The sequence below is a fragment of the Polyodon spathula genome, chromosome 4, assembly GCF_017654505.1.
Source record: "Polyodon spathula isolate WHYD16114869_AA chromosome 4, ASM1765450v1, whole genome shotgun sequence".
Taxonomy (NCBI): domain Eukaryota; kingdom Metazoa; phylum Chordata; class Actinopteri; order Acipenseriformes; family Polyodontidae; genus Polyodon; species Polyodon spathula.
In genome coordinates, this window is record NC_054537.1 from 74,807,984 (window position 1) to 74,833,936 (window position 25,953).

The 25,953-nt window shown below is 38.2% G+C and overlaps 1 protein-coding gene across 3 annotated transcripts in view; it reads left to right on the forward strand.

The window, feature by feature from the left end:
- Positions 1-25,953, forward strand: part of LOC121314848 (zinc finger protein 516-like) — a 65,225-nt gene that overhangs the window by 16,445 nt on the left and 22,827 nt on the right. For all 3 annotated transcript variants that reach the window (XM_041248565.1, XM_041248563.1, XM_041248564.1), the window contains one exon: positions 22,930-24,970. In XM_041248565.1, coding sequence (XP_041104499.1) covers positions 23,128-24,970 — 1,843 coding nt within the window. In that variant the 5' untranslated portion in view covers positions 22,930-23,127. The remainder of the gene's footprint in view (positions 1-22,929; positions 24,971-25,953) is intronic.

The following is a 25,953-nucleotide window of genomic DNA, read 5'->3' on the forward strand; positions in this document are numbered from 1 at the left end:
TAATGAAATACAATATGGAATATAATTACTGAATTAAAAAAACAATGCATGCATGAAAGATAAATATGAACATAAGTGACAGTGTGCTGTCGCCACCCCACCTAAGGGGATTGGCCTCTGCCAGCCTCACCTCCCTGTGGGGACAGAGGGAGACCACTGGGACAAATATCAACTTGGCATGCAGAGAAAACAGAACACATTCATTTGCTTTCCGAGTTACCTGTACTGTAAGACTGTAAGCCTTGGTCTAACGAATGCTCTTGTTTTGTAGTTTATAATCACATGCCCTGAAATTATTGATTTGAGGTCGCACCATCACATTCTGTCCTCCAGCACAAAACAAGGTCATTAATCTCTGTATGATTCAAAATGCACTTTATACAGCACTGTGGCATCCTTTGTAGACAGCAATGCACACAATGAAAAAAATAATATGAAATGTATTGTCCCTCGAGAAATATGTGATAACCGTGAAAAAAAGAATATAGCCTTACTTATCAATAACGAGATCCAAACTGGTAAAAAGGTAACCTGTAGTTTTTGTGACACAGGTCTGTTGACATACCACATATTTTTCCCTGGATGGCTGCATATAGAGTGCAACTGAAACGGTACATTACAGCTCAGAAATGAATACACAGGGCCACTTATTTTTAACAAAGGGTTACATTTGAAATTATGTTTGGAAGCACTGCTAAAGTAATAATGAGCTCCACACGTTGTTTTAGAAAGAACAGCACTGATGAAATGACACTGGGCAGCAGTATCAGCAGCACTCGCTGCTGTCCAAGGCGCCATATTGTGTTCAGTTACAAAGGCATTTAAATACTCTCCCACACAAAATTGGAGTTAGTATAAAACACCAACGTTACACCTGTTACATCACTCTGTTGTATTCATATTCAGCAGTGAGATATATATGACACATTTCCTTGTAACATAAAAATAAAGTGTATTTATTTATTTGTTTTTAAATGTGTGAGATAAGCAGAGATGTGCATAAGAAAGTTAGATAACATGCAAATGAGATGTGTCTTATGCTAAGTGTGTGAGACCGTTTCTTTGGGGTTCAGGAGTTTGTTTTTCTATAGTACCCATTGGTAATGGTGCCAGCTGCACAACTTGCACGGGTTCACCTGTCCCTATTAACTTATTAATCTTTGTTAATGGTGCTTTATTTAGAGATTGACCTTGTGGAGTTTCAGATAATGCATTTGTACTGTAAAAATGCACAGAAAGATCATTCCTGAATCACTGACATGCAGACACAGATTTGTAAGTGACCTTTCCCAGATGCACAGCTGATAATGATCTCAAGACATCTATCTTATGTTTGACTAACATTCTTTATAGCCAGCTTATTTTCAGTGTGACAGGAGGTTGTTTTCTTTTTTTGTTTTTGTTTAATTCAGTTGCATACTGACTGTTGCAGGAATCTTGGAGAACTACTACAAACATGCTATTAACAGTCTCCTTATTAGAAGTCCCTGCAGATCATGTATCTGTACTGTAATGAGAACTATGCTATATAACACCAACACTAGCTGTTACTGAATATACTTTAATCATAGGTCAAGTAGAGTATTGCATAACAGCTAGCAAATGTCAAACAGTTGTTTACATCTTCATTCTCTATCTGTTCGTTTGGAATGGCATTGTTTTGACAGCTTGGAATTTGTGATTGTTCTTTAAGGCATATGTAAAACAAAATAACAGAGTATTCAGTGCTCAGTCACACGGTAGAGTAATAAACCTTGATTAATTTGCTGTAACAGGTTTAAGGGTTTAGTGCTCTGTGGCACAGTAACAGTCTAGCGTTAGAATGAGACAGCTACAGTACACAAGATGATTCTTATTCTCTGCTATACTAATCTAACTGCTATGTTAAACTTCTAAGTTGTGTGCATCTCTAGAAAGAGAGAAAGAGTAATACATGGGTCAGAATATATTATCACACAACACAACATATTAGAAATATATATATATATATATATATATATATATATATATATATATATATATATATATATATATATATATATATATATATATCCCCACCCAAGGGTTATCTTGTTTGTTGTAAAATATAGTACAGTAAATAACGGTAATAAAATGTCTGTTTGCATAGTAGTTTAATAAAGAGTATTGGTTTTGAATATTAGCTTTTTTTTTTTTTTTGCCCACGTGATGCTAAACCACCGGCAATGACAGTCTAGCTCATACTCAAACCTCTGCAGATTTGACCTTATTATTCATAATTTGCCTAAATGTGATTATTTTTTTTACCTACCCACAATGCCCAAATAGATTTATTGTGGATGGCAGAGGAGTTTAGGTCATTAGTAAGCAAGGGTTTGCAGTGTGGTCAGGAAGAAGGAGCTTCTTTTGTGTGTCACTGTTTTATTGTGTCAGGACCCTTCAAATGAATAGAAGGGGGAGCAGGGCAGTCTTTCTCTGTGATGACAAAGGCCATTGTTTAGTGAAAAGAGGGGAATTGAATTAAATTTGATTATCTCCTCCCCTCCCCAAGTACCTGTCCCAGTACTGGGTCTAGTTAGTGGGTGTACATGAGGGTAGTCTCTGGGAAAGTGAATATCCCTTTTCATCACTCAGAGAGGTCTGTTAACAATGTAAATAAGGATTTCCTTTTGCAAGTGTGACACTGAAGTTCTGTGGTTATAAGTAGACTGCACTGTTGCTAGTTGTGGTGAATGGGTCAACAACAAAGTAGGACAAATGTAAAAAGGCATATTTTCAAGTTGCTAAAGGTTCTCTATCTTTTCCATTATATTAAAATGTAAAGTTGTGTATGTAGTTATGAATATCAAGTACATACTGTATGGTTTAATTTAGTTTTCTGACATAACTCAGAAACGTAACAGATTCAAGTTGTCTTGTTTTAGCTGGCTTCCATTTAGGTTGTACAAAGATAACCATTGGCAATCTGTAGCAATGTCTTTGGTGACATTGTATTCTGACAGCAATCTTCGTCAGTTTTTACTCAGTGACAGCTGTTCATCATCTAATATATTGTTCAATATGAATGACAGTTACTCTATTCAAACTGCTCATATATGAATGTTCCTTGGAGCTTTTTTTGGTATCATCTCCTTTGTGCTGTATATATATATATATATATATATATATATATATATATAGAGAGAGAGAGAGAGAGAGAGAGAGAGAGAGAGAGAGAGAGAGAGAGAGAGAGAGAGAGAGAGAGAGAGAGAGATGATGCCTCTCTGTACTCGGCTCGTTTGCCCTTGTAAAACATAGACCATAAACACAGACAAAAGAACTGCACAGTGAAGCACTTTTGTCCACTTTTATTTTCACAAAACAAAAATAAGCAAAACAAAAGCCTAGTTCAAAAAGTAGAGCTTAACTGCATTTTAAGTCCCTAACTATCAGACTGTACGGCTAAGTCATTTACCAATCACAAAAACTTTCACAAACACTTTTCACACACAAGTGTAACTTTACACAATACCTTTCTTTTTCTTGAACACAACACTTCTCTCATAAACCAGCTCCCTAATGGCCCTGGGAGCTCTGTTTTATTAGTATGCGGCTGTTCTCAATTGACACCAATTATCTAGTTTGGGAACAGCCACATTCTCACATGTTTTTTGCAGGAAAGGAATTAATATGAAAGCAGTAGGGACTGAATTGGAAAATATAAAGACATATGAAGATGTACAAACTAGTAACATAAATATCATACTAAAAGAAGTGAGGATTTTAGCAGATAGATTGTTACAAAAAGACATGCTCCCTCAAAATCCAATAACAGGTTTGGTTAGAGGTACCCAAAAAATGCACAAAGATAAACGCTCAATTTGAATGATTGTTAGCACAATTGATAACCCAGCATACTTTAGTGCAGAAATAACTGAGAGGCAGTTGCAGTGACATGTTGAAAGTTTACCTAGATATGTTAAAGATACAACACGTTATTGGAATAGGATTAACAAATTAAGAGAATACTAATTGTATTTTTAGAGACTGAGAAACTTCCAGTTTTGAGGAATAAAGCTACAGCGTCACCTTTTCTAATCCACTTGTTTTGGATTAGTTGGATTTTTTCATAAGAATCCTTTATGGGTTGGGCTTCTGAATGTGCCACACAATGTTGGCTTATTATCCAAGGACTATCCTCCTGTGAAACATATTGAATATGACTATTAATTATATCTGATCATTTAAAATTAATAAAGTTCTTTAAAAGTACATATTTACCGTTAACCTTGCGTGAAGTCCTGTGTGACATCCTATCGTAACTGCAGCCCCATCAGTTGTTATCGTAGATATACACTGTAGGTTTAACTGGTTTTCTGCATAGATTTGCGTTATACAACTGTACAGAACACTGGCATCTGCGCTGCCTTCAATTGTGACCACCTTGAGAAACTTCACTTTAATTTCGGACTTAAAAGCAAAATCAAATAAAAGCTCATGTATCGCATACAGAAACATTAATATACAATATATCCAACTAAAATCTACTGATTAGTTTTATGTTTCTGAAATTACATTGACCACATACTAACACCAAACAGGCTAACCATTATAAACAATTAGCTGTTATTTGCATTTTAGTTTACCCACAATCTCATTAAAAACATTGCCTAATTGAAATATTAGAAATGATGTACTACATCTTGTAGTAAGAAACCAGATGTGATTTCAGCATCTATATTACAACTGCCCTTCTATGCATACGATTTATGTATTAAGGCTGCATGTTCTTTTTATAAATATAAAGTTTGAAATTTAAACTTACTTGTGATAGATATTTCACGAAAAGACGACTGTAGAATAAATAAGTAAACCAACCAATTTATACCTGTGCAGACGCGAGGCTTTAGCGATGGCAATTTGTTCTTTTGTTAGCCAAAGAACATTTCTGAGAAGATGAATAACTCTGTCTTTGTTATCATTTCCCATAGTGGCTCGTCTTTGAGCCTTTTCCCAGTCTTTTCGTTGTGCCCGAATATGCTCCTTGGTTGTAACATGTCGAAGCAAATAATCTTTTTTCCACCCGCCATCTGGAGTGATCTTTCCAGATGTCCATTCATTAGAAAAGCTGTTACTAACATACAGTCTTAAAAGCAATAAGAAAAAAAAATTGATGACATTGAAAATAATAATAATACTAATAATAATATGGAGCCATTTTTACCGACAAAAGCATTCGTTTTGTTGGCTATCAAATGAGAACTCGGGAAACCTTGGATCTGATTTTAATCAAAAAAGTATCCCAGAATGCGCTTGAGGTTGTTTACCTTTTGTGCTTGATGTAGATGTACTGGGGAAGGAAGTCTTATCAAGATTTATCAACACTTATGACATTCTTGTCTGGCAACAGTAGATGCAGCATCTTTATTATTTTAAATGATAACTTGGAATGTTGGTGCATCTGTTAATACCTCGTCTATCTATCTAAAAATATCGGTCTTTCTGTCTATATCTCGCTCCTTCATCCGATGTCGCTTACAATGTAGAGACCAAAATACAGTAGTGCTACCAGTAGTAATCATAGTAATAATAATAATGACCTTCTCCGCATCTTTGCGGGAAAAGAAATTGTCAGTCGAACGCTGAGTCATTGTTCATTTTACACTTACTGGTGGAAATAAAAAGACAGGGGTACGGGCCCAGCAAATAACCTCAATTGTCGCTTCCCCTGAAAGTTACGTTCATGTAGAGTTTATTTTGAACAGATCTACGCTGCAAATAGATTTGCTATTGCCAGGTCGAGCTCTGCACGCATATGGGCGTGCAGATCCTGACAAATCCGCTTCAAAACAGACTCCGCTATGGTTAAATTAATACTTTAGAACATAAGAACATAAGAAAGTTTACAAACGAGAGGAGGCCATTCGGCCCATCTTGCTCGTTTGGTTGTTAGTAGCTTATTGATCCCAGAATCTCATCAAGCAGCTTCTTGAAGGATCCCAGGGTGTCAGCTTCAACAACATTACTGGGGAGTTGATTCCAGACCCTCACAATTCTCTGTGTAAAAAAGTGCCTCCTATTTTCTGTTCTGAATGCCCCTTTGTCTAATCTTCATTTGTGACCCCTGGTCCTTGTTTCTTTTTTCAGGCTGAAAAAGTCCTTTGGGTCGACACTGTTCGGTACCTTTTAGAATTTTGAATGCTTGAATTAGGTTGCCACGTAGTCTTCTTTGTTCAAGACTGAACAGATTCAATTCTTTTAGCCTGTCTGCATATGACATGCCTTTTAAGCCCGGAATAATTCTGGTCGCTCTTCTTTGCACTTTTTCTAGAGCAGCAATATCTTTTTTATAGCGAGGTGACCAGAACTGCACACAATATTCAAGATGAGGTCTTAACGTCCTTACGGAAGTTTTAAAAGAAGCAATAGTGCCATATACCCTTATATATATATATATATATATATATATATATATATATATATATATATATATATATATATATATATCATGGTAACCACATGGCCCGTCGTGGTTTATACCTTACTTCCTGTCTATAGAAACAACAATGCCTACATTGCAGACTTTGAAAGAAAATTACAGCAGTCCGCTGATTTTCTTGTCTGAGTTTGAGTTTACAACTTGTTTGTTTTTTAAACAATTCTAAACAGCGGCATTTCCCAACAGTCTTGATGGGTTAGCGCCCTTGCACTCAACGTAATAACTTAAAGAAAGAAAGTAAACAAAAGGGGTCATGTGATGTTACCAGCCATGGTAACGCACAGAGGACACATACAGCAAGCTGTACAAAAGTAAAACACAGTACACAAACTACAAATAAAAGGTGCCACACAGGATGAGCGCTAGCCTTATAAACGAGGCGTCCCGCTCCAGGAACCAGCTACACTACGTAACCCTCGCTGTACATTACATGGGATCACTATCCCCTAAACTAACCTACTTATGAGCCGGTATTCATACGATGACTCCTGCTGCTTCATACGACCTTGGCTGGGCAGTGCCTTCACAAGCACCTCTTGCAGTTTCAGGGCTGCGTAGCTGTCGTTCCTGCAGAGCGGACCCTCCCCTTCCGAATACACGCAGCTCCCCTCTGCAGCATGGCGTTGCAATCGCCTCGAGCCATCTTGACCGGATGTTTTTATGCCGACAGACACTCGGTCAAGACCCGCCCACCTGCCGACTCAGGACCAGCTCAGCCAAACACTTGCTGCCCTTCCCCTCAACCAAGCCTAGCAGGCAGCAAGTCTCAATCGCGAGCCCGTGTGTAAACAATAATTCAATTACACAAATCAACTCCAAAAAGACACATTAAACCTGTTTCCACACATACAAAATTACACCAATAATAATTCCCCATTCTGCATGGCAATTGCCCTGCCATAACCACTACTCTGTTTTAAACAGAAGATATGTAGAAAAAAAAATCCTCTACAGGTAATCAATTACGTATGACTAAGGCCTTTGCACACTGGATCCGTGCCATCATTTAGAGTCCGTCATCCGATAAAGTCATTGTCAATCCATTGCACACTAGATGTGTTAATATTGTACTTCAGAGTGCTGATGTGCAGTGGAGGCTTTGCAGTAAATATACCTATTTTAATAAAAAAAATTAATACAATTCTGTTACATAATTTTGAACACAAAATATGTTAAATGTAGTATAAACTTAATGTCTGCGCCTGACGTATAGCATTCATCTGCAACAGAAGTACTGCATGAACACTAAAGTTTTCCATGATTCTGAAACAAACAGCATGTTGTAAAGAAAACCTCTGTAAGTTGGTAAACTTCTGTTGTCTGATATATTTGTTCTTCTGTCTTTACAGAAAACAAGTCACTCACAGTTTTTTGGGGGGATTTTAGCTGTCAACCATTTACATGCTTGCTCGCTCTGCTGTCTCATTCACTGACCTATATAGCCTCACATAAATGCTGCGTGAAACAACCAATTTAAAGATACTCGCAGAGAAGTACACATTTGAAAGGAAATAAAGGAACCGCCTAATAATCAAACTGTTTTTACATCCGTTTTCAAGGTTTCACTGACTTTTTTTCAATTCATGATTTTCACGATTTCTATGACTTCAGTGACACAAATCGTAGCTTTACATATGAACAATTTATTAAAGCACAAACGGGAACATTGTTGTCAACTGTATTCACATTTCACAGTAAGACACAACAAATTCAACACGTGCTACTTTTACATATTTTTGAATATAACAATGAAAATGAAACACTGAACAGTTTAATCATAAATCTTTAAATGATTGGGAATACAATGAAAGAAATTTGTTATGCAGTAGACATTGCTGTTTTCCAAGTCGACTGTTAAATGTCCTAACTCTTAATATCCAGGAATATAACTAGCAAACCTCCGTTTATTAGCAAAGCACTTCAGTTGCCACATATATTTTTACAGCTTGTTTTCTGTGTACATTATTCTGAGCGATCATGTAACATGGATCCAGAAGATGGAAATGTGAACTGAAGGAAAATTAAATATAGTGCGATTTGACTCGCTACTGGCTGCTCCGAAAAAAATGTAATGTAAATGTAATGTTGAATTTCATTAGCTGGCTGTGATGTAATGCTTTGTCGTTGACCAGTGGGTGTAAGACCATGAGAAGAGCGCTTTTTTCAAATGATTGTATACAGGGTTGCCAGTTCCGTTTTAAAACCGCGGAATTGGACTTCTATTTCCACGGAATCGCTTACAATTTTACCTTGCTGCTTTTTCTGTATTTTGGGCTTCTTTTCATGCTTGGTCGCTTATGTTGAAAATGGTTAACACTGCAAAAGTCTGTTCAATTAAATATCATTCTTGTATACAGAAGCAAAGCACATTATCTACCAGGTTTTTGTTTTCTCTGTAAGACATAGGAGGTCGTTTGCAGCGTACCAAAGTTAGTCCGCTTTATGGGTCTAACTAGTGGATTAGCAGGTTTAGTCCACTTGCTTGGACTGAAGTTAGTCCACTTGTTAATCCCGATTTCAGCGTACCAGACGATAATCATCACAGGTTGATCATCTGCTAAATCTGACTAAACAAGATCATGATTGCAGTGTACCAAATCGGACGAGAGATGATCCTGTTCAGGTGGACTAATTTAGTATTATTAAGATTAACTTAGTATGGTTGGTCATCCTACGTTTATACAGCACATTTTTGTTAAAAAGACAGCTCCATTATTCTCTGAAATGACATCTGAAAATGATTGAAATGAAAAGTGAAGCCTTTTGAAGCTTTTTGTTCAGTAGTGTTTGCTCGCTGATGCTGTCCCATGAAGAGCTTCTTGCTCAGTGCAAGGTACTGTTGACCCGCATAACCCAGCGTCTCAAGTGAAAGGCATCACTAACATGTAACAGAATACAGAACTATATATAATATTTTTAATTATTATATAAAATTGACAATTGCACAGTGTATGTTGTATCATTACCGTGTGTTGTTGATACACAATATTAAGCAATTATACATTTTCTAGGTAGACTACAATGTAGCCTATAATTTAAATATGCTGCACCTTTTTCTTTTTTTCTCATTTATCTCCCTTATTAAAAAAGAAGTATACTGCAAGTATGCCCAGGTCAAAATACTACGATTTTCCTATAACTGCTATACTGTGCTTCTTTATGAATTTGGTACAATTAGTAAGTGTATTAAGCACAGCTTTGTTTACTGCATTCAGTATTTTTAAATGTGAAATCTGTATTCTTCCTAATCAAACCTGTCAGTGTCTCTGTTCTTTGAAGAACTAAATAAACAGCAGCTGCTAATCAGCATGTGAAACTCAGTAGTAATACATTCTTCTGTGGTTTAAGTTACTGAACCAGAGAAGCTGGCACAAATAATGCTTGTTTGAAGCTAGCTACAATTTTTCTGATAGGTCTTCAGTTAAAAATGTGGATGCTATAATAAATACCCATGAATCATTATTGACTTGTATAACTATGCTAGTTGGATTGAAGCGTACATATATATTTTTTTTTTATATAAGCTTATGAAAAATAAACTTTTAGAATGTAAAGCTAATGAAGTGTCCATTCTATTAACAGTGGGGTAGCAAGGGGAGGATATGTGGTGTTCTGAATGCGCATTTTATTAATTCAGCTGTAAGATTTTTTACTTTTAGGTAAACTTGATGAAAGAAATGGTGAATTTACATGTATTTGAACTTTGATACTACAGTATTTATATTGCATCCACTTTCTATACATTTTTACCCTGACCTTTGTTCTCAGATTAAGGTCCTGGCAACCGTTCTGTTTTAGCTGCTAGGCATTTAAAAACCTTATTATGCCTTACCATTCTATTGTTTTGTCTTTTATTTGTCTTCCTTTGCAAAAAGGTTCAACCAACTTGTTTTTTTGAACTCTTCAAAACAAAAGTGAAGCAATGTGTAGCTAGTGCTGTTCATTGAGGAATAACTCCATAGGCTAATGTTTAACAGAATGGTCTTACAGATCATTGGCCCAAAATGAAGGCTTTAAAAATCCCTGGCTGTTTACTAAAGTTTCCTAGTAAAAGTAACTGTTCTAACGGTGCCTTAGGCACAAAAGCTCATACCATTATTTATTTTAAATGATTCATCAAAATGTGATTTTCCTCTATCTTTTAGTCAGCTCTGAATTTCACTCATCACATTCACCACAGTTAACTCTACTGTGTCATGCTTTTTAATATAAACACAAAATATGTATTTTAAGTGTGGAATTTTTTTTTACCAGTATTTTGTATCAGAGTGATAATTTTATGGTGGTTTAGTAATGTAGACTAATGCCTATTGGGGGCTAATTTGTGATGTAATGGCCTGTGTCCGATTTGAAAACAGGCTTCCACATGGGTAATCTGTAGACTCTACAGACATACTGTACTGCAGTCACACTAGGTTATATTGGGATTTGACAGACATACTGTACTGCAGTCACACTAGGTTATATTGGGATTTGACAGACATACTGTACTGCAGTCACACTAGGTTATATTGGGATTTGACAGACATACTGTACTGCAGTCACACTAGGTTATATTGGGATTTGACAGACATACTGTACTGCAGTCACACTAGGTTATATTGGGATTTGACAGACATACTGTACTGCAGTCACACTAGGTTATATTGGGATTTGACAGACATACTGTACTGCAGTCACACTACGTTATATTGGGATTTGACAGACATACTGTACTGCAGTCACACTAGGTTATATTGGGATTTGACAGACATACTGTATTGCAGTCACACTAGGTTATATTGGGATTTTACAGACATACTGTACTGCAGTCACATTAGGTTATATTGGGATTTTACAGACGTACTGTACTGCAGTCACATTAGGTTATATTGGGATTTGACAGACATACTATACTGCAGTCACACTAGGTTATATTGGAATTTGGTCCAACACATGCATTGCACCCATTCAGCGGGCTGAGCAGAACAGAGGTTTGGTAGAGGTTTGTATTTATCCTTGGTAGTGCAGCACAGGGAATAATGATTAAAGGAAAATACTTTAAGACCCTTTGAGTGAGTATGTCATCACAATCACTGAAGACAAAAACATTATATCTAAAAAGCCAGGTGAAATAATGGCAAAGAAGGTTCAATGCCCTTTAAGCAGACTTCTTAGGGCTAACATTAACAGCAGCTTTCTGCATTAGCAAAAGAATCTGGAGAGTAGAGCTCTAGTGCTTTGCCATTAGTGCTTTATAAAGCCAGATGATCACTGAGAGAATAAACTAGGGATGCTGATTTAATGTTTACTGCAACCCTCCCCTGGAGACTGCCAGAGGAAAAAACATTTCTTAGCAGCTATGTGTAGCAGCTGACTTAAAGCCACCAGAAGGGGTTCAGAGTAAACAGCAAAGAGTACTGTGTATCCTTTCCCCGCTATTAGTACTTGGGCTTCTTCCTTTTTTGTGTTGGCCTTGTATGTTCCTTCATATCAGCTCTACTGGGCTAGAACAGAATCTGCAAGCAGAATTGACAGCTTTGCATTTTATTTTATTTTTTTTAAACACATTATAATGCTGAAAGTCCAAATGGTCTACTTAATTCACCTGTTTGGCATTGCTAGCTGTTTATGTATTGTGCTTTCTTTGCATACTGTCTTGTTACACTAACATACAGTATTCCAGAAAACCACCAGAGGTTAAACAAATGTGCTTTAAGTCACTAAAACACTGTGAAAGAGAAAGAGTGAATCTTGATTATAAATCTCCCTCTTGACTTGTGAGGGCGCTGTGTAAAGGGAACAGAGTGGCCTGGACTGGATGACCTGACAATTCATTTCCAGGGTTAGGTGGAAGTCAGCCATCTGGAAAGGGGGTGGAGCTATGGTACACCAAGTCATCGACCCGGAAGGGAAGCGATGTGGCAACTGCGGATTGGAGGAGAAACGGTTGCACTCGCCAACCAAGGGGGCATGACATAATGTACAAAACGGGATATAGCAAGGTGATCTATTCCTTTGTTAGTTTTAAGCTGAACCGGAAGGAATACTGTGAATTATTGTGAGTGTTATGTTTGTTTTGTCGTGTCTAAAAATGTACTTGTTTGTTATTATTAGACAGCTAACATGATCCGGAGCAGTCGCTTAAGGCCAGCACTAAACCTGGACAACAATGCACCATTGTACACAGATAAATTGTATTACACCACAAGCACTACAGCACTCACTCCGGACTTGTGAAAGTGTGTGTCTTTATGTGTGTTCTACTGAGTTTATTATATACAAACTGTCTTATTATTTCGGGACTGTGCCTATTGTTGTGTGTTGCCTGGGGTTATTCTTTGTCGTCACCAGACCAGGATTATAAAATAAAACCTGTTTGGATCGATTTGTTGCCTGTCTTCTGTTTCATAATCACATCACCACTACACCTACATACTGCAAACCACTTTGCCACAAACACACATTGGAATTGTCTTGATTTGATTAAAGCTTATAAATGCTCATACAAGCAAGCCACCCTCCTGTATGCTTTTGGTATTCTTCCTTGATGAGTATCAAGTGCACCCTCTTGACTTCTCTAACATTTTAATTTGCTTAGAGGCCACACAATGTTTGGAGAATGGAAAATGTGCATGGTTTTGTTGAAGCACATTATCGGCATAAATGTGAAGGAGCGGTTTTGCATTTTGACTCCTTGCACTGTGTCTGGCTTTCACAGAATTTGACACTATGTTTTCACATCTTTTGCACTTCTCATCAGACACTACACATTTAAAAGCACTACAAATCAAACTGTAGTTACAGTAAGGTGTTGGATGTCTCTACAAAGCAGTCAGCAATGGCCGTTTTTCACAAATTAAAACTTAACAAAAGCAAACCCTTGCACATTTCACATGCTAATTATTTTAAAAGAATATGACCCCTATTTTTAAACCAAGGGCAAAGACAAACGCACATTTTGTGAGAGGAAAAAAACTGTTGTAACAATATAGAACTGGCAAGGTACTGTACAGCTTACAGTAGTTGCAGGAAGCTGTGGTTATGACAAGTTTCTTTTGCAGTTTTATTCTGTAACAGTGTTTTTATGCCTCTTCAAACTAACTAACTTTTGCTCTTGTTTCAAACAAAGTGGAGCACTTCATATCTTTTTTTTGTTTCAAACATGTTTTACAATATTTGCTTCGTTTGCTTCTTCTTGTCAGTTGATTCTGATAGGAAACACAGAAATACCTTAGTTTTCTCTGCTCATGATACTGCTGCTCATTTGGCCACATGGAGTTTGATTTAAAAGTTAAACAGTGGTGTAAACAAGTACATTTAGGAGCAGCCAGAGGTTAACTAGTTCGATGAGAAAAAAATGTAGAGTAAATGCTGTAGATCACAAGCTTCCTATTACTGCATGTGAAACTACAGTACTTCATAACTAATGGCAAACATGGAAAAGGATGACTTATAAAGCTTGACTGTTTGGTATATTTTTTGAACCTCACTCTGGTTTTATAATAGCTGCTCAGTACAGGGTACTCATCTGTTGTTTCTTTCATAGAAATCTGTGGCAAAAAAAAAAAAAAAAACAGACAGCAGAAGAAGGCTGAATCTGAAAGAAATTGTTTTCTAACAGTAACTAATGTCTACATTGCCACAATAAGCACAACTGCTGGCTGGCCGGGCTGCCACACTAACAGGTACAGTCAGTGAGAAGCATAACATTTGCAGATATGGGAAATTGCTCCATTTGGGCAAAATAAATCTGAACATTTGATCTTCTTGATGATCAAAAATCACTGTCTGAAGACTACATGTGTACATAAACTGTATCTTGCATTTTCCTAGTCCTGGGTGTCTTTTAAAAAATGGTTTATAAAAAGAGATTGAGCAGTAGTAATTGGTGGTTCCCTTTCAAGTACGAAATGTAACTATTACCGAATAGATACTTACCTCCTGAAGACCCGAAACCTGATTAAAATTTAACATTGCTACTCAGCCGAGACTGTGATTCAGTCAAACCCGCCCCCAATAGCATAAAGGACTGTGCACACAGATGTCAGCGCCATTATTTTGCTCAAGAACTGACTTGACAGGAGAGCCTATTCAGATAAGTACTTCCTACTTTTTCTGCAGTAGAATTTCACGTTTATTGTGTTTTTACACAAATTGTATGTGATATTAAAAATAATTGCTGTATTAGTTTTACTAATTACACATATTTGTGCACTATAGCCTGTTGTTTGTTACGTCCTGCTGCGGCCTTGTGCTCTGCATTAAGCCAGCGGCTTGAGTCGCTTCTTCCCAGGGATCAAGCCGTGTAAGACGGCTGACTTTGTGCTCTGCTCCCCCAGGCTGGAATAGCTCCGGCTGTAGTTTTTTATTCTAATTTTGGCTTCGGCCAAAATTACGAGACAGTTTATATAATTAAAGTAATTACTGTATGTTGTTGAGAAAAATATTTTTCTGTTCTGTTTTTCTGTTTTCACAGAGACCAAGCGCAAACCTGTCACACGTGTAGTGACAGCAGCTGCTGGGTTCAGCAACGCTGCGCAGGCCCAAGAGCTGCTTTGATTGTGATTGCTTGCAATCTCTGTGGTTTTGGTGACAGCTTTTGCTACACCATTACGAGGGCTGTTAGTTAATTCTAACAAGCAGGCTTCCCTTAGTCTCGTGTGACTACGGACTGTGACTACCAAACCGGGACCGAAGTTACCGCACCGACCAGGTATCGTCCCAATTCCAACCCGGTACCGTAGCATACTGATCGGTGCTATAGTCACCAAATCAGTACCGAACTGGTCCGTACCGTACCGTACCGACCCAGTGCTACAGTCAATATACCAGTACCAAACCAGGGTGGCAGGTATTCTCAATTGTGAAAGCCTACTTAATTTTAGTAGAAGCCAGGACAAAGGTTACGCTCTGTACCACAACTGCTTTTTTGCCGAAGACTATCTCTGCATTTCATGTCAACCAGTCTGTGGAATGGGAACCTTTCCATCCACCTTTACTAGGTTCTACAGACTTAATGTCGTGGATCCTCAAAACCCTGGTTTTGGAACTAGGGTGTTAAGGGCAGCTTCTCAGTCGAACCTTACAACACAGGAATAAATGTGAGTTTCTCCCTCAATTTTTTAGCCCTAGCTACTTTTTACTGGGGCTCTGAATGGTAATGCACAAGGCAGCCTCGGCTTAGCCTTGTAAAATTCTGGTCGTGCAGCAATCTCGGTAATGGTTACATTTCGAACTTAAATGGGAGCTTTAGATTACTATCATAACCTTGGTTCCCTGAAATAGAAATGTAACCATTAACCTTCAAGGTTGCTGCGTCTATGATTGCAGCAGGCTTGAAAGAAAAATGACATTGAGATCTGTGCACACAGTCCTTTATACCCTCGGGGACAGGCATGACTGTGCCACAGGCTCGGCTGAGCAGCTTTGTTATATCTTATTCAGGTTGCGGGTCTTTAGGAGGTAAATACCCATTCGGTGATGGTTACATTTCTGTTTCAGGGAACCAGGGTTATGATAATAACCTAACGATTTGTTTCTTCTGGAATGTTTTGTTTTCTGGGTAAATATAATTATAATTTCACTTGTCCAAAGTAACAAGCTAACTGGTGTAGTTCCTAACAGTGTGTTACCTCTTTTATCTCTGGTATACAGACATATTTCTGGCACAAATCCAAAACCCAACCAAGCCCGTTTAATCTATGTTCAGACAGTCCCTGTCGAATCAACACTAGAATTTCAATATAACAGTATGGTGGGCCATGCGTCAAATTGACCTTTTCTGAGCCACAAACCAGGCAACGTGAACTGACATGTTACATTCATACTGGCGTAACAGATGACACTTGCTTTATGGCACATGGCAGCATCTTGGACTCCCAAGATGTTTAGCTGTTGTTTGAGCCCAGTCTAGCTTACCTTTGCATTGAGCTACGAAGCCAAAAAACACCAAATCACAAAGTACTTTACATTGACACTTGTAAATCAATTTACCTGGCATTAGTTAGTTGCTTTTCCATAAAGGTATCATTAGTATGTGGCTTGTTCTATGGTGTAAACGCTTTCTGCCCAGTTGGCTACAGATGGACCAGTCATTCTACACAAAAAATGGCAGCTTCAAAGCATATTGCCCTCTTTTCTCAACTTGACCAGATTTGTATTAAAATTCCCAGAGTGGCTCATCCAGTTAAGGCAATACTGCTGGGAGTGCAGGATGAGTCATACAGCATGGACAGCGTCGGGTTGCGTCCAGGCTGTGCAAAGAAGCTGAACTTTGCTGGGGACTCTGAAGAGGGCGTCACATTGGCTCTGACGCTCCCAAGGGTGGGGATGGGAAACCAGCAAGGATTCCTTCTTCTCGTCACGCAACAGCGAACCCTCCTGACAAGACTAAAAGCATATTCAGAGTGGCTGATCTCTGTTCTCCAGGATCGGTAGCCACCCACCTCTGCTCTGGATTGCTCGGCATAAAAGCGAGTCTGGCTTTAGGCTTGTGCGATCAGAGGATACTCACACGTCCTCAGAATGTCTGTGCTGTGTGGGACTCGCTGCGGTGAGGAGAAAAAAAAAAAAAAGTTGGACATTCCAAATTGGGGGAAAATAAATTAAAATAATTGGTCACTCTAAATTAAAAAAAAAAAGATTCTGTCTGAACTCATTGAATTGGCCAACCCCTTAAACTCTAAAGAAATTAAGCAGACCAAACTAAAACCACACTCTTTGAGATAAAGGAATTGTGTTGGCCACCCACTTGCCAGCATTTAGATTGACACCCCAGTCTAGCCTTAAGATAAAGCACAACCTTGGTTGCTATAGTAACACCGTACCTCCTGTTTGCAGAAGCATATCACTAATTACGTATTCTGGCTTAATTTCATTGACATGGGTAACACTTTGAGAGCAATTAGGATGCAATATGATGAAGCTTTTCTGTGAATCAGCTCTGTTGACAATTCCCATAGTAAATAGTACTCCTCCTATCAGAAGTTAAGACAAGCCAAATGGGCCATGTATTGGCAAGGCCATTTTAAACAAGAATTCAATGCTGGGGGGAGGCAGTAAAAGCTTGTACATGGGGATTATACCAATAATGCAGGAAATATGTTTTGTTATACAGATCCTACTGTTTTTTTTTTTTTTTCTATGTTAACTCAAGCAACTCTAATGGGGGAAAAATGAATTCCCTTATTTTCTATGTCTGATATTGTAAGGGCACTGATATTAAGACTCCTTTAACTTACAGCAATGTTGACAATAAAAATGTGAGTTTATAGTGGTATTTCTAATTTGGTAGTGATTTCTGACTAATAAAAAGTTTTTGGTTGTTTGTTTAATTATGGTGAGCTACAATTTGAAACGTATAAAAATAACACAGAAAAATGCTGGCTGAGTAAGACTGATATGATGCTGCATCCCTGAATGCATTGCACTGTGCTTTAAGTTCACTGATGGTGCTTTCTTATTCTTTTGTGCTCATACATACTACTTCTCTTTGTCCATTTCTTGATGTAAGAGTGGAAATGCAGTTTGTTCATAATGGATTATTGATTGGTCTGAGAATAGCAGAGCCCCCGAGGCCCTGTCATCAGTGGTACTTACTTTCCCAGTGGTGAATGCGTCACTTCATGTAGTCAATTTAGGACCTCAGTCTATAGAATATAAGCCTCTAATTGTTAATTCTCTTAAGAGAGTTACAGAGAGGCATTAAAGTGTTTGCTAATATTTAAAGCTTTTCTTCTATTAGTTTAGCTTTCTGATTGTAATTTACTTTTACTCTGAAATGTGTAGATTAGTATTGGTGCCTAAAAAAATGTGTATTCTGAAACTTTGTCTGCTAGAACTAGTATCGGTCCAGCAGTTAAATTTCTTTTGGCAATAACTTTTCATCAGTCCATGTAGTGTAGCTCAATGGAAATAAGTTTATACTTCAATTTATCCACATTTGTACATAATGAGAGGATTGCCTATATTTCCTCATCTTCTATTTTAAAGCTTTGGGCAGTATGTCACAGGCGGGGGAGTTTAAAACCACAGCATTGTTTGTAAATCAACAAAATCCAACACAGTCATCAAAAGGTAATTTTCAGTGATCACATAGGAGGGTTGGACAGATTTTTTTTTTTTTTCTTTTTTTTACTATAACAATCAAGAAAACAATTCAGCATATCATACACACTTTAAAAAAATTTAAAATCTGGAAAGGGTCTGGATAACCAAATGTTTGCCTTATGCAATCTGAACTATAGTTAAACATTATCTCATTTAATCTAACAGCGTTAGTAAAAGTACAGTGAAGTCTTGATAGATAAGCTGGGCTTGTGCACAAATACCACTGTGTTAAACTAAAGTTAGTTTTAATAGAAATACATTTTCAGAACATGTAACTTTCAAATAAGCAGTGTGTTGTAGCTCCAAGGCACTAGTTATTGCAGTAACTGATCTGGTAATAAATTATGTACAGTGGAATTGCAATAAAATGTGTGTAGGTACAAAAACTAAATAAGTTGTGAAGTAAAATGACCTCTGGTATTCAACATTGCTGCTGTGCGCTGACAAGTGCAAAAACAATAGTCAGTCACTTAACGTCAAAAGTGTCCCATAATGTTTTAACAAGTACAAAGAAGAGTTCTTTTTCAGTCACAGTGGAGAGCCGGATTTAGGGTTGTTCATGTAGTTAGGTTAGGGTCCTGTATGTCGTGTGCTTTCAGTTTGCAGAACCGTTGAAACATTTTCCGAGGGGAATAATACAATTGTTATAATATTATTAAAACTAACCAACAACTTACTTGCAGGAAGGAGCATACATCACTGTGCTGCTTCTTGCTAGTTAAACCATTAAAATGATTAATTCACTGTACTGAAATGTCACATTTACAGTCACTTCCAAATAGGCCCTTCTATGTTTCATTCAAAAAAATGCTGTTTAAAATGGATGGCCTGTATACATTATGTATAAAAAATATCTATATTGAAAATACAGATTTTGTCTGTTTTAAGCATTGTATTTTCATATATTAGAGGTCATGCTGTACCTCAATATACGAGTAATAAATAATGCTTTAATATTTTTGTACTTAAGTGTTTATTTCACTTTAGTCAGCAAGGATTTGAGCTTAATTGAACAATATTGTTTTAAGTAAAAAGATACACAAGACTTATCACAGCCATTCCTGTAAATCCCTTGTTTTTCATTGATATATTAAAGACGTAGTTTTAAAAGTAAGCATGATTTTTGAGCCTCTTAAAAGAAATGGAAGCTATCACAGCATACTGTTCACCAGTTTAAACATAATAAGCTTGTGAAAACACACTGTGCCCCTGGCTCTGTAAAATGTGACACTTGGGAATCCTCACTCTATATTGCAGGCAGTGTGCCATGCAATAATAGCGACTCTTCTCCCTTCCCCCCACAGTACAAACTGACGCAGGGTTAGACCTGTCAGTGGAGTCAGTTTGGAGTACCGGAGTCGTACAATAAAAGCTGGAATTAGTTAACTGTTGCCCAAGCAAGATTCATTTGTTGTTGATGGCAATGTAAACGGCTTGATATCTGGCAAATAAAACAAAACACCATAAACAATTCCACTCTTGCATTACAGTGTGTATGCAATTACTCATTTTGAATATGCCACTTAATTTGTTGTAACGCATGCTTTATAGGAGGCTTCTGTATTTCATCTGGAACAACAGCACCGTGTAACTCATAATCTACTGACAGAAGCAGAAAACAGGATATTCTTGTTTCGGAACTGTGCCAAAGTATAGCAGTATTGTTAGTAAAACAGCAGCAGTTCATTTAGTGGTATGATTACCATTTTGGGATGGAAGATTTTTTTTTGTTCTTCGTATTTCAATTAAAAGCAGTACTAATCTGTCTAGGCTGACATATTCTGTGTTGTCTGGATCAGAATCATATTTCTATTAACTTCACTTTTGCATTTCCCTTCCACTAATTTAAAGGGATTAATGAATTTTGCTTACACTGTATGTTGTGTGAAAGTCTGGGTTGACAAACTGACAACAGTCCAACCTGGTAATAGCTCTCTTCCCCAGGATTGAGGATGTGAACCCTATTGACTGTCAGGTTCTGGATTTATAATCTACGAACACAGAGGGGAAAATCAGTGAAATAAACATGTGAAAGCAGCAAGTACTATACAAGGCAGTATAATATCATTGTAATACTGCAAACAAATTACAACAAGTCTTAATGTTCCCCTTTTGCAAAGCTTTGTGAACTAAAGATACTTTCAGAAGCACACTCAGCACAGTATAATGCTCACTCATCTTTTCACGGACAAATTTGGTTCAATAATTTTTGTTTTCTGCAGTGATTGTTAAATGTGTTGATTGCTCATGTTGCCCCAAGCACTTTGGTTTACAGTTCATATAACTCAGTTACCTGAGAGTCACACAGCCCCGGTAGAAATAATCGGCCATTAAACTGCAAGTTGAATATTGACTTTTCATAAAAATGTGGGCCAGAACACTCTTTAATCACTGAACAGAGGACCTTTTGTTTGTTTTTTTGTTTTTTTAAACGTGTTATTCCTTTCATTCCCAAATTTATCTGTATGTTATAGACAGTGGGGTGTATTCACTTGATCTAGTCAGCAGATCTACAGTAAATACCACCATCGTTTATATAATTAAATTAGGGATCCTTTACTCTGTTTACACTAGCCACTTTTCAGCTGACTCTAAAAGTAGCATGCTCCAAAGAGGGCTCTGAGACGGCTTCGGTCTCTTCTTTGTTCTACTGTGATCACAGAGGTCCGAGACAGCACGTGTATGCCACGTGTTTGAGGACTGCTGCAGAACCATTAATTCTGCAGTTAGTTATTAGGCTGGCAATGTATATTGCTAAGGTTGCCAATATGAGTGAAATAGGTTATTGTAGGGTTCATGAATACCTCCTCTAAAATCTATTTGACAGAGCTGAATAAGCAAACAAAAGGTTACAAAATTCAAACAGAATGTTGCATGTGCTTCAGTAAAGCTTGTTTGGCTTAATCAGTTCATGATGCAACTGTTCAGTGACTGTTACAGCATACACTTGTGTTTCATAATTAGCTGGAGAGTATGCTGAATGATAATAGACTGATTAACATAGATTAACATGTACTTCCGATTCTTTTTAGAAATATTCTTCTATCCTGACTGAAATTAAACAAAAAAACACTAACCAGCAATTAATCTTTTAACAGCAGTTGGCTTAATAAAGCTCTCAGTGATTGGTGATTGCATAGAAAGTAGTTTCCTTTAATACGTGATATTTCAGTAAAAGGTGTTTTATGATTTTGTTAATCGAAAATTCCTTTTAATACCATCTCCTTTTCTAAATACTTAAATATTGCCGCATTATGCTGCCGTTTCCCGTCAATGGCGCCGGTTACCTCCAATTCCCTTAGAGGGGTAAAAAACACATTATTTCCTCTATCTCCTAATTAAACCTGTTTTTACTCGCCATTCTTCCAGTTTGCTATGAGAAAGTACTGTAACTTCCTGAGGTATAGTGCACTACGGGGGATTTGCTTATTTTATGTGAATAAACATGTTTCCATTTAAGTTTATATGCATTAAGGCACCTTAATTCGCATTTTCTCAGACTGTCTAGCATTTCTTAAAGTTTGCCTAACTATAAACAGTTATGCAAGCTATACCTTTTCCATTGAGTTTGTTGCATCTTTTTTTTAATTTGCAAGCTTTTATCGAATAGATCCACTACAATGGAAACATAGCCTGTGTCTCAGTCCTCTGGACGAGTGCTTAAAACAAATGTACAGATGTACTCTCATGTTCACAGTCTTGCATTTGAAAAAATGCAGGAAAAGTAATTTTTCTAACACAGTGTCGCAGCAGTGAATAAACATTCATGGTGCTTACATCACTCGTAACTGAAACCTCCCTTCATTCATCTCCCCTGCAATGCCAACCCCACTTAATGCCGTTTAACGTTTGTGTTCTCCCTCTGCACGGGATGCAAAGTTTATTAGGCATTTGATTTTACTGAAACACGTTGCATCTTTGAAGTAAGTGTAAAGTCATTAAAAGGAAATATGTAGAGTACAGTAGTCGCTCAGCAATTACTCAGTAACGAGTTGCAAACAGGTGATCTGTAGGAAAATACAATTTAAGCCTAATATTTTTAGGGACCCCAACTATTGTTGTAGATTCTAACTTAAGCAATTCACATAAGGACTAGTAAGTTTACATCAGGACTAGTAAGTTTTAAAAGGTACTAGTCCTTTGGACTAGTACCGCAATTTGTTAGTTTCATATCTGAAATTACATTTAAATGAATTAGGTTTGTAAGCATACATTTATTAGGGTGTTTTAGTATAATAATGCTCACACCAAAACTAGTTGAACTAAAGGTTTGTCCTCTAAAGAAAAATTTGTAAAATGACTAATTTAGCCATTTAATCGTATTGTGTGCCATTTATTTTTAAAACAGTTTTATAAAAATCATTTTTTTTCTTGTTTTTCAGGTCTTCAGGATTACAGATATGTGTCTAGCTGACTAACCATGCAAACCAAATTTAAACAGCACTTTTGCATTTAGAAGAAGGGAGAAAAAAGTTGAGGAACAATGATGAAGAGTTCCAGTTAACAAAGTCTTAAGTGCTGCTCTCTTGTTCTCTGTTGGATTTAATATAGCACTGCAGTTAACCAACGGTTCTGTTGCCATGGATCACAGTGATAACACAGAAATGATGGAATACCAAGATGACTCCACAGACGAAAGCAAGATGAACAGAAATGATCCTGAAGTAGACAAGTCCCTCTTCCATGCCTGCAATATTTGCGGCAAAAGTTTCCCCTTTCAGAGTTCTTTGTCACAGCACATGAGAAAACACACAGGAGTCAAGCCTTACAAATGCCCTTACTGTGACCACAGAGCTTCACAAAAGGGGAACCTTAAAATCCACATCCGTTCCCACAAGATGGGGACTCTGAGCCATGGCCACAAGGAGGAGGAGGACCTAGGAGAGGGCCAGCTGGAGGCTGGAGTCTCTGATGGCCTAGACAGCTGTACTAGCCCCACCAAAAGCACGTCAGCTTGCAATAAGATAATGAACGGGGTGGCCAAGGAAGAAAACAGCAAGATCCTGCTTAGGAGCATCAAAAAAGATAAAACGGGGAGCAGTGATGGTGGGAAGTCTCCCACACTTCAGTGTTCATTCTGCAAGAGGAAGCTTAACAACAAGGAGGACCTGAAGCAGCACATCCAGGTCTTGCATAAGCCTTATCGATGCCGGCTGTGCAGCTTTGTGGCACTGAGGGAAGACCAGCTCTTGAGCCACATTGAGAAGGTCCACATCACAGTGGAGGCGCCCGTGCAGGATGTGGTTGACGTTGAAGCTGTGAAAAGTGAGCAATGCGCTGGAGAAGGAGACTTTCCCTGTGATGTTTGTGGCCAGGTATTCACCCAGGCTTGGTTCTTGAAGGCACACATGAAGAAGCATGGTAGCACTTTTGACCATGTCTGCCACATCTGCGGTCGCCGTTTCAGGGAGCCCTGGTTTCTTAAGAACCACATGAAGTCCCATAGCACAAAGACTGGGGGCAAAAGCAAGCCGAAGATGGATTCGGACCCCTTGGCTACAATTAATGACGTGGTTCAAGAGGAGGCAGCAGTGATGAGCGGGCTATGCCTCTATGAACTATGCTCCAAGTGTGGAAACATCTTCCACAACAGGGAGAGCCTTAGGGAACATGATAAGGTTCATACCCGAGCCAGCAAAACCTGCATGGAAGATGGAGCAGCTGTTGATTGCACAGCAGCGAAAAAGCACATTTTCATTGAGTGCCTGAATCTTAGACCAGTCGGTACCCTAGAAAACATCACTGATGGTAAGCTTGGAAAGAGAATAGCAGAGCTTGATCCTGTAAGCAGCTACCAAGCCTGGCAGCTTGCCACCAAGGGCAAAGTGGCTGAGGTTTCAGAGTATGCAAAGTACATTGGATGGGATGAAACTCTTGCCGACGCAGATGTGGCGTATGACAGAGAGAAAGAGGAATACATACTTTTAGGCCAAGAGAAAAGGAAACGAGAGCAGGACTCTCACAGCACAGGCAATGGCAAGCGACGAAACAGCACCAATATCATTAGCAGCAGCAGCAGTGGCAGCAACCACTACCAGCGAGCTGAAAAGTACAACAACCTTTCCCCAGGAGACCTGAGCCCAGAGAGCCACAGCGATTCTGACTACAGGCCCTCATCTCGCCAGAGCCGGAGGTCTTCCCAAAACAAGAACAAGGAGTGCTTTGAGTGTGGCAAGGTGTTCCGCACCTACCACCAAATGGTGCTGCACTCCCGGGTGCACCGCAGGGAGACACGGGGTAGCAGTGAAAGCTGCAGGGTCTCCAGGGAGGACCGGTGTGGCTTGACCAGTGAAGGGGAGTCAGGCTCTTCCAGCCGACCCAGCACCCCGGGGTCAGCCTCTGTAGCTGAGAATTCACCCACCTCTGCCATGGTAGAAAATGTGGCAGAGGATAGGTCAGAGGAAGGCTTGCCATTAACTCCAGGTGAGTAGCTTGCCTTACTGGGGTTTAATGCTGCAGTGTTCAGTGTGGTGTACCCAAAAAAGGGGGAAATAACTTTAAAAACCTGCAGGTACTAACTACAGTGTGTTGAGCACAAGAGTGTGTTGAGTACCTTTTGAGCATATATTATTATTATTATTATTATTATTATTATTATTATTATTATTATTATTATTACATACCCATAAACATGAACCATTTTTTCATTATGAATTCCTCAGTTGCCAGTTGTCAACTTAAGTTCTGAGTTTAAGACCCTTACTGTATGGGCCCTATATTTAACTTGTGAAGACATTGTTTTTTAGAATGCATTTATCCAGCTATGGTACAATTGTATCAATTGGGTCAGACTGAGGTGCAGGATGTTTTTATGACCCAAATGCCCACTGTCAAGGTCAGACATTATCGTAGCTAAACTGGAATGAGAAACCACAGCTGCAACCCCACTTACATTTCCACAGAGTCAAGACTAATTCACACAACTAAAACACTGTTGGATGTTCTCTTTTTCCGTTAGACTTAGATTCCACCTGTCCCCAGTGTCTATCTTTTAATTACTTTCAGTAAACAAAAAATGATGATAAGCTCAGTGGTTTTAATAGGATTAAGACTTGTCAATTTTACCCTCATGTTAAAAGTCTTAAGTCAAGTAGACAAACATTTTGGAAAGTGCCTTCATCATTGTAAGTTTTATCTAAATTTTGACTGAGCGGTTTGAAGTAATGGTGGAGTACCTTGATATACTTGAACGCCCTGAAAACAGAATCACTTCCCTCAAAAGAATGTTGACTTCATTGTTCATTTTCTTAATAAACTGTAACTCAAACTCTTTGAATGAATAGCGAGGCTTCATGCGCATGCCTATAGCACTTCATCAAAGTAGTGACATACGAGATGTTAACTCTAATGTGGCACACATGTACTATGTAAACACTTTACTATAAATAACATTTTTGTTTCAGCAG